The sequence below is a fragment of the Anser anser genome (assembly GCF_964211835.1).
Source record: "Anser anser genome assembly, chromosome: 2".
NCBI classification, from domain to species: domain Eukaryota; kingdom Metazoa; phylum Chordata; class Aves; order Anseriformes; family Anatidae; genus Anser; species Anser anser.
Genome location: NC_139721.1, coordinates 133,576,101 through 133,586,305, shown reverse-complemented (window position 1 = coordinate 133,586,305; position 10,205 = coordinate 133,576,101). Strand labels below are relative to the sequence as shown.

General features: G+C 42.7%; 1 protein-coding gene across 1 annotated transcript; it reads left to right on the top strand.

The window, feature by feature from the left end:
* The first annotated feature begins 407 nt into the window (after nucleotides 1-407).
* Nucleotides 408-9,835, top strand: LOC310894458 (uncharacterized protein). The gene is made up of 5 exons (XM_083824576.1): nucleotides 408-679; nucleotides 3,999-4,094; nucleotides 6,793-6,897; nucleotides 7,677-7,772; nucleotides 9,392-9,835. The coding sequence occupies exons 1-5, from the start codon at nucleotides 427-429 to the stop codon at nucleotides 9,499-9,501; spliced, it is 660 nt and encodes a 219-aa protein (XP_083680702.1). The 5' UTR covers nucleotides 408-426; the 3' UTR covers nucleotides 9,502-9,835.
* The last annotated feature ends 370 nt before the right edge of the window (nucleotides 9,836-10,205 follow it).

The following is a 10,205-nucleotide window of genomic DNA, read 5'->3' as shown; positions in this document are numbered from 1 at the left end:
GCTTCACGAGCACTGGGTGACATTCTGCAGGCAGGTCTCCGCTTTAACAACGCTCCCTGGTTTGAAAGAATTCCATCAAGCCATGGGTTCTTACGCTTGTACTGTCCCAAAGAGTAGGGGTGCAAGACCTCACCCCTGCTCATTTAGGAAGCCCCGGAGGTGCCCAAGGAGCCCTGTGCCAGCCGGCCCGGCACTATTTGGGGGGTCGCTTAGCTCCCCAGCTGCGGGGCCCGGCCTCCGCCCCGCGCCCCTCACAGGCAGCCGGGGGTGTGTGAGACCATGGGGTGAAAGGGTGAGGAGGAGGAGGAGAAAACTGACGGGGGGAAAAGCGAGGGGGGCGTGCATGAGCGGGGGGAGAAAGGGGAGTGAGCGGGAGCGGCGGGCAGCGGAGCGGAGCGGAGCGGGCCGGCGGCGAGCTGCCGGGCCATGGCGCGGCGGGCCGGGGGCGGCGGTGGCTGCGGTGATGGCGGCGGGGGGGTCCCCCGGCGGCTGGTGCTGTGGCTGGCCCTGTGGGGGCTGTGCGGCGGCGGCGGCGCCCAGCCCGGCCGGGGGGCTGCCGTGCCCTGGGGCTGGGGTCCGGCGGCGGCCTGCAGCCCCCGCTGCCTGCACGGCGGGCTGTGCCTCGGCAACGGCACCTGCCTCTGCTCCAAGGGCTACGAGGGCGAGCTCTGCCAGCACGGTAACGGCGTGGGGCCGGGGTGCGGGTGTGGGGATGGGGTGCGGGTGTGGGGCAGGAGGGGGGTGATGGGGGGTGGATGGAGGCAGGGTGGGAGGAACGGTGCCGAGGGCGCAGCCGGCAGTCAGCAGGTGGGTGAAGATGCTCGCTTGGGTGTGAAATGGTGGTGCCGTCAGCGCGTCGCGTTTCATCGTCTGAAGAGCCTTTAAATACCTGTTCGTTGAATGAGCTTCGGCATCGCCTTCCCTTTGCCGTTTTCTCTGCGTGTAAACCCCCCTGGGCAAGGGGTGATGCCTTTGGAGGGCTGACGGCCGTCTGGACCTGAGCAACGTTAGGCGGTGCTGCCGGGTGGGGTTGGTGAGATGAGTGCTGAGGAAAAGGTAAAAATGTGTGTAGAAAGCAGGTTGTTTGCTGGGTCCCTCGTTTTTTCAGAGCACGCCATGCTCATAAAAATACAGCAGCTTATTTCCTAGATATAACCTTACCCACGGAGTTGCTTGCGCACCCCGTTTCTGTGGTGGGTAAGCTGGGATGAACGGAAGGGTCTGTTCCTGCTGGTCTCCAAGGGTAGCGAGAAGAGTTTCAATTTAAACCCTGTTTAGTGTAACGTTCCCAATTTTAAATTGTTTTCTTCAAAAGTTGAACTGTAGAGTACTGTGGCTAATAATTGCTACAACTCAGTATCAGGAGAAGCTCTGTTGCCTTATGTCTTGTCCTGTAGGAAGAGGTAATGCAATTTGTACTGTATTTCTCTTAGTTCTCAGTGCACTTCATCTAAAATGTCATTCTTCTAAACTTTGAAATAGGATGCGTCAGGGAGCGTCCTGAGCCACTTCTGTGACAGGTGCTGAAAATTTCACCTTGTACTGCAGTCACTCGGGGAGCGCTGGTTTATGGAGAACCGGGGTTAGCGGGCGGTGGGTTGCGGTGCCCGGTAACACACTGCGTTGTGGGGATGAGTAGCAGTGCTGTGAGAGCTTTTTCCAGACAAATGCTGGACCCTAGCCCTGCTTGGCTTTAGTGGAGTTGTGAAAGATCGTCAGAGACACAGGTTTATTTATGAGCTAGAGTGGTGAACGATCTGCTATTGTTAAGGGAACCACTGCTTGCTCCGATAAGGCCATCAATGGAGAAAACAACTGTGAAGAAATGAGACCTCATCCCTTGCTATGTCAAGAACACCCACTGAGTTAACTTCTTATTTTCCTCTTCTTGCTCACAGAAATCATAGAAATGAAAGATGGGACATGTCCATCTGACTCTGTGCGTGTGGTGGGGTTGTGGGGTTGTGCTGTGTTTTTTATGTTAATATCATGGTCTTGAAATAGTGGGGTAAAAAAAAAGTGTTTGTGATGTCTCTAGTCTTCCCTGGCTGTTGAGAAAATACAGATGGAAAGGAGAAAAATCTGTTCTGTCACTTAAAAAAAAATCCAGTGTTAGGAAAAAAAAAAAGTTTTTTTTTCGTTGTTTTTAAATAGATGGTCTTCAAACTCTAACTGGAATTTGTGGTTGCAGGCTAAATGGATCTAATAACATGCACAGATCCTTGTTCAGTATAGGCTGTGAAATAACCTAACCTGTGGAATTGCAAAACATGGATATACCAGAGGGAAAAACTTGAGCAAGACTTTTCCTAGTGCAATTCTCTCTGGTTGAGTGGATTTCTCAGAAGAAGAGTTTTACTGCTTAGCCTTCTTGCTCCATGTGGGATTGCAGTGACATGCCAGGCAAGCATGTTGTGGTGGCAGGTTCTATCTGTCCTGAGAGCTCACTGGTCACTGGGATATTGCAAAATACTTCGGGGTGTTTTTAGCATAGCTTTTATTCTAGTGAGAAGCTGCAGATCAGATTCCTCCCGTGTATTGGAGATACAGCCTTGCTTATTCTGTGAAGTCGAAGAGCAGTTGCTTATATTTTGGCAAAGTATAAAATGAGCATAAGGAGAAGATGTGCAGTTTGTAGGCTGCAGATTTCAGGACAAAGTTCTTTCACGCTACCCCAGCTTAGTATTGAAATGCTTTCTAAAAGGTGTTTGGCTTATGGAGAGCTTTCAGCTCTATAAATTCTATAAATACACAGAATCATAGAATCATTCAGGCTGGAAAAGACCTCTAAGTTCATCTAGTCCAACCTTTAGGCCAACCGTATGGGAAAGTATCTGCCTGTCCAAATGGTAATAGTTAGCAGATGAGAATAGTGGTGTAGGGTTCCAGCACTGCATAATACACAGAGCTGTGCTTTTGGGATCTCATTGATATTCTCTTGGTTCCTTTCTGTTGCACACCAGCTCTTCCCTCTTGCTGTTTTCTTCATGTGAGTGGTGTCAGATTTAACTGTTAGGTCGTCGGGGCAAAGATGCTCTCTTGCTCTGTACATGACTCCACAGTGGTATTCTGATACTGATGTTAGTATGTTTTTTTAGCATAAATAAAATAAGCCTCATAAAACTGGGAAAAAAATCAGAGAAATAGAATTTTCCCGAGGTGGAGATATTTTAATTTATGGCATTTCCAATGAACTGAAAGCATCTAGTAAAACAGTTAAGCGGTGCTGAGTGCTGAATGTTTCTTTCATATGTGTCTGCATCCTTTATTTGCATGCAATATTCATTGTGCAGATATTAATGTATTCTTCAGTTGGATTTTGCCCTGATGTTGCCACCAAGCAGTGTGGTGTTACTCAGTGCTTACTTTTTTCCTCTTCTGTCAAGACTTCTCACTCATCCAGTCAAAAGACAAAGCAATGTCATGCAGAGAGCTCATCTCGCACCTGTAGGTAATTCAGATCAGACTCTCTGAAACACATAGCTTCCTAAAATTTGGGTGTGAATAAATGTGTGATTTCTCAGAAACCAGAGGTGACTGGGGAATGATTTATGAAAATCCTAGCAAGGATTTGCAAAATTGAGCTTCTTATTCATGCCTTAAACAACACATCCAAGCTGCTGGCAATGAAAGAGTTGTGGAATCTAGGATGGCCACAGATGCTTTTCTTCCTACAAATGATTTAGTTATGACAGAAGTTACATCCATCTTGGATGATTTCTAAATGGACATTTCAGACAGGTCTTTTGAGAGGCCAACTGAGGAAAAAAAAATAAAAATAAAAATAAAAATTAAAAAGGGTGACAAAGAAGGAAGTGATGACTTATCTCTCTGTGCATGGAAACTTTTTCATCAGCAGTGTGGGATGGCAGAGCAAACATATCTTAGGAAATGTGAAGACAAACTGAGTACTCACAGGCTAAAGTAATGCACGTTTCTCATGTACTTAAGTATTAGCTTTGGTAAGCTTCACCAAGGTTTGTTTGTCTTTCTTACAGCCACGTGTTATCCAAAATGCAAAAATGGTGGGGAATGTCTGAGGCCTGGAAAATGCAGATGTCCACCTGGCTATGGGGGTAGATACTGTCATAAGGGTGAGTAAAACCCGAACAAGTGATAGCTTGGAAACACTCCGAGTTTGAAAACAGACAAAATGGATTTGGGACTTCTCAAGTGCAGGCTTAATGCTCTTTGAAATAATGACCTTAATTTCTTAGACCTCTGACTTTACTGTCAAAAAATGTACATCCTAGAGGATCTGTGTGCTTGCAGGATAATAGTGTGGAGTATATGTATTTGTTCTTGTTTGAGAATTTCTTGTGAGAAATTGAGAGAATTTTCTCCCTTGTAAATGCATTGTTTATGTGTTTGTAAATATTTTGTGTTTTAAATGCTGTTTAGCTGTAGAGCAGACTTTTTTTTCTAATTAATTTCATCAGATGATTTGTATAGATATGTATTTCTTTGTTAGATGTTTGAAACTTTTATGTACCTGCAAGATAGTAATACTGAGGGCAAGCTGCTAAAGTTACGAGTAGCGATGTGCTGCTGATAGGTAAGGGGAGATGGCAGAGATGAGGAGTAACAAAGACCAATTTTTATGGTTTTGTGAAGCCTACTGAATATATGCACAGGTTGGAAAAGGTGATCCAAGAAAACGTTTTGTTATGAACTCATCAGACTACTGGTGTAACTCCTGAGCTCTGCGATAAAAGGTGAAGCAAACTTCAAAACAGTTTAAAGGGAAAACAACGTAGTAGGCAGGATATCCCAAGAGAGTGAAGGAAAAGAAATCTTTGTTTTTCTTTCGGCAGAAAAGGCTCTGCGTATCACTTGAAAACTTGCCAGGAGTTCTCTATGAAGAGGCACTGTTAAGTTAGTTTGGCTGTTGTCACCGTGCTAAGAACTTGCTAAGCATTCTTTCTAACTGCAGTCAGAGCAGCCAGAAGCACCTCGCTGGGTTCTCTGCTTACTCTTGGTGTTTATTCCATGGACATTTGCTGTATTTCTTTCCTAATGTTGAATAGCTACCAGAGCTTACTTGAAACGTAACCTAATGTGGACTTGGGGATGAACTTGACTGGCTTCTGCAGCTCTCTGAAGCCTTGTTGCTGTTGGGTTGTCTGTGGGGTTTTGGTATTTCATGGAGAAAGTGTGACCTGAGCTTACCTAGCGTGGTGACATCTAAGTTTACTGAACCTTAAATCATAGCTCTGGGATGTTAACTAGGTTGAATGTGAATTCAAATGCTAGTGATAATGTCAAAATTGTTAACGTTACAGACAAATGAGAAAGATAAGGAACTGTCTTCTAATGAAGATCTGTATAATGGTTATGTGTAATGCACTGAGAAATAACTATTCATTTTGAGTAGATTTTACAGTATTGACAGCAATGAGGTGAACTGGAGCATGGTCAGTTTTGTTTTCCAGCAATAGGATGTGAATGTGTGTGTGTGTGTGTGTGTATATATATATATATATATATATATAAAATTTCTTAAAAAACAACTGAAAGCATATGTTAGTAGGGTCAGTGTGGAAGGGAAAACGTGACCTTCTCAGAAGAGTCTGAATTGGAAGCAACGTGATAGATACTACATGAACAGAAAAAGCAGAATAGGGAATTGGTTTATGTTATTACCATAGGCTAGACTTGGATCTCTATCCAAGCAAATGTGCTGCTTGCGTTTTGTGTGTTCTCCCTGTGGGGCAAAGGATGTGCTTGTGGTCACCTGTAAGGTGCAGTATTGTGGCTTACGGAGCCTGGATGTGCAAACCTGCTGTGAAGAGCCACGTGCTATTAAATACGTCAGCTTACACTGTGTGGTAAAGAAATATGAAAACAAGCTCTGAAGTGCTTTTCTAGCTGTGCTAGAGTAAACTTGTGTGCCCTTGCATATTCAGCCTTTGTGCCAAAAATCTGTTTTAGCTGAATTCATGCTCAAAACTTGTGGTAGAAGAGGGATTTAAAGCTTTTCCTAGGAAGCATCAAGCAGGCATCCTGGCTGTCCATCATTATAATGAAGGATAGAAGCATTTCTCCTGTAAAGTGAAGGTGCTGTATACATTTACATTCATTCTTGTGGAAGGATGCATTTGATTGTACAGAACAGCGATTATGCCACATTTCAGAGATGATAGTGCACTACGCAGTTGATACTAGTCATGTCTGGCATAAATAATGCTTCATTAATTAGCCCTTCAGGGCTTTGACATGTAGAACAGTTCTGAAATGAGGAGACTTGCTTAGGTGACCTTTGGTAAAGCACCACTCAGCTGCATTATAGTCACAGGTTTATTTGTCAAAGTAATATCCCCTTCTCTTCTTGCTCTTGTTATGTGTAGGAACGCTCAGGGAAGGAAATAACGTGAATTCTTGGCCACGTGTTGCTGACTTACCAGCTGTGATTTGGCTAGATCGATAACAATGTGCATGGTGGTAGTTACGGTGGTGTAGCAGCTGAACGTTTGGTTCAGTTATTTTCGGGGTGGGGAGGCACAGCAGTTTTGTGCCGTAACCATAATCATACTTGTTAGTTGGTACTCTCAGGTTAAATGCTCAACAAGCATTTATGCACGTGCTTAATTTTAACTGCATGGTGGTGGATTGGCATGGTTCTGTCATCGTTGCTAACTTCTGATGGAGCTGTGCCTTACTATGAACAGTCAAAATCTTAGTCTTTGCAGAAGTGATAAAACGAGTAGTTGATGGTAGGCCAGCTGTTTAAAGGTATCTGTTCAATTTCCTATGCTGCTCCTGAAACGTAGTGTGTATGCTGTCCTTCTGCAGTAAGCTGTGAAGGAGGCTGCCAAAACGGTGGGGAATGCATCTCTGTCAACGGGGTTGTGAAGTGCCTTTGTGCTTCTGGCTGGACAGGATCAAGATGCCAAGAGGGTGAGTATTTACACTCACACACTTCATCTGTACCGCTTAAATGCCGACAGTCCCAAAGCCCTGTAAACAAGCCCTGATGGACTCTGATGAGAGAGCAGTAAAAACAAAAATAATTTGCTAGATACATCGTTGAAGTAGTCCCAGTTCTTTTTATCATGCATTCTCAAGAGCAGAAGCCTTACTAATTTGATTTATATTTAAAAAAAAAAAAACAAAAAACAAAAAAAAACCTAAACCCTGTATTTCACCTGGGAGAAAAGTTGAAGAAACTCAGATCTCAGTTAAGATGCTTGCATTGCTTTGCTGTGAAGTAGGATGATGAGATGACGTTATCATGGCATGGGACATATGTAGTACGTTGTGTGTTTACATATAGAAAATATTGATGAAAATGTAAGTGCAGTGACAAAAACATTTTTAAAAAAATTAAGAAGCTAATAACTATGGAAATGTCATTGCACTGAAACAGAAATGAGGGACCTGCATTATTGGCATGTCTTCCAAAAAATAGCACAAATTATTCTGCATTAAGGCGTACATTTGTCAACATTTAAACAAAAAACCTTACACAGTGTGTGTGTATTTTTATTTATTTATTTATTTATTTTTCATTCCCGTGGTCCTGGAAATGCCTTTAGAGTAATACCAGTTGAGCATCTGACCTGGAAGAAAATGTGTTTTGCCATTTTGATTCGTATCATCCTGAATATTTCATTCTGTCAGGATTCTTTTATATCAGTTTTATAAATCCTGCTGGCTTACCCATTCTTTCCTTCTAGCAATTTGTCCTCAAGGTTGTCGGAATAATGGAGCTTGTGTGGCTCCTGGGATTTGTAGCTGTCCAGCTGGATGGGTTGGTGGAGCATGTCACTTAGGTAAATAACTTCTGACATTTTTCTTGCATCCATTTCTCTACTTGTGTGATTTATACAATATAGTGTTTAAATCTTCAGTGCCTAACAAAGCTGCTAGAAAAGTATTTTAGAAGAGTAAATGAGAGGTTCTTCTGCATACTAGAGATCTTATGTGTATGCATAAGGAATAGATGGCTTTTCACATTGGTCAGAAAGACAGAGCTTTTCCACTTCAAGTAACTTCAGATTCAGTTTTGGTTGTCACCAAATTTATTACTTAGTGTATGTTGTATTTCGGAAATATCTTCTGTAAACTGAGACCACGGTTTAAAGAACTAAAAATGGCCATTACAGAAATGCTAACACTACTGACATGGGCTAGAAGCTTCATTAAATTTTATGGATGTTGAGAAGTGTAACTTGCTTGAAGTGAGCTTCAAGGATAAATTGGGGAGAATCAATTCCAGGTGCTCTTTACAGCCAGCTTTCGCTCACCCTTCTATGAGGATTAGTTCTGACCGACATTCCTGCTGAACAACCACTTGCATTTTACCAAATTTTGATTCACAGAAGCAGATGAATATCATAAAACCTTTAATCTACCTAGAGCTGCGTAGGCCTGTATGCCAGTAACAGCTCTGCCCTGATGCTAAAGGCAATAATCCCAAGATGAAGAAAGGAAAGCTTTTTGTTTGCTCTCTAGGAGACTGAGAGACAGCTCACTTAAACGTTGCTTTTGATCTGGATAGGATGGGTGCAAAGTCTGTGGATTAAGTCCTCCTGCGTATGAAATATTTGTGTGGCTCTGGGAGTCCAAATTGGCTAGCATTAGTTCTGCAATATGTGTATTGTCAAACAAACATTAACAAATAAATACTTCAGCGTTCCCATTTGATCAGGAAAATGCTTGTTCTTTGTATTCAATGGTGAATTGTGGTAGAGCATGATAGTAAAAGGTAAGTACGTGACATGCAGAGAAACTATGAAATACTTGGTTCCACTCCCTGCACCAGGAAAAATGGTGGAAATGTTCAGGTTCTTAATGTCAGAATAATCACTGTGCCTGAACTACATAGATCTCTATCCGGTTTGACCTCTCTTGGCAAAGGCACTCATAAGCAGATTGAAACCCTCTCATTTGTTTCCTTAACTGGTGTGTAGCTGGGGGACAACCGAAGCTGTGCCTGCTCGGTTCCCCATTGCCGTTCCTCTTTCAGAGGAGTGGGGAAACACAAGGGCAATGTGTAAGCAGCAGCAAGTATGTGGTAACTGTTTCCTCGTGGATGCGTAGATCCAAGAACTGCCTTGAAAAAAGTTTCAGCAGAAATTTTTATCGGTCCCTCACTCTCATGGAGGCATCCATCTAAAAATAGTCTGTGCCTTAAAGAGCAATGGAAATGATAGTATTTTAAAAGGAGAATGGAGCATGAGTAAGGCTAGCCGTACTGTGGCTGTATTCCAGTGAAGGCCACGAGGCCATAAATTGAGAGGCATTGCTTTTCGGTTCTTCCATTATGCTTTTATTTATACTGTCCCTGTGTAGTCTCCAGGGAGCAATTCTGCTAGTACAGTGAGACAAAGAAGAAAAACGATCCTGTGCTGTGCAGAAGACATACTGTGTGTCTGGTGTCTCATTTCAGCTGTATGTAAACTACCTTGTCAGCATGGAGGAAAATGCATAGCTCCAAACGTGTGCAGATGTCGACTGCCCTACTCTGGTCTACAGTGTACAAAGAAAAGGAAGGAATGAAACAACTTCAGCAAAGATAAGCTGCATTTTCTTCACCATACGGAGATGAAGTCTGGGGGAGGGAGAAATTAAACATGGTAGCTAGTTGATTTCAGGTAGCTTTTTGTCTTCAGTATATTAAGTGAATGCTTTTCTGTATGAAAGAGAAGTATTGCTGATTGTAACAAAGCCGTTATAAGTATCCAAGTGTGTTTAGTGTGTGGTGCACACTCCTGTGTGTAGTGTATGATTTTCTGCTGTTCTCATTTTTCTTCATAAGCACAAGTATTATGTCTTGGTTGATAGAGCTGACCTTGAAATAAAATTTACTCTTCAAATAAAGTGCTTCAAAATGGATCTATTCTCTTCTGTTTTTTTTTTTCCTTCTGACTAGAATTGATGTTTTATATTAGTGATGTGTTTTTTAAAAAGCACATGAAACAAAGCATCGTAATTCAGATCGTCAGAAGTGGATGTTAGTTCAAGTCTGATTTACCTTTGATAAGACGACACAATTGCAAGAGGAAACTTGCAGAGTTTGCATCTCTGTGGAATAACAGCAAAGAGCAAAACATTTTATTAAAACCATGATTCTTGCTTTTTGTGTACTTCCTGCCCCTCACCCCCAATCAGATTTGGATTTTGATCAGTTAAAGCCTTATTTAAAACAAAAAGATAAAAAATACTTGTTCAGACAGTTCCACTGTTACCTTCTAAAAGCTTAA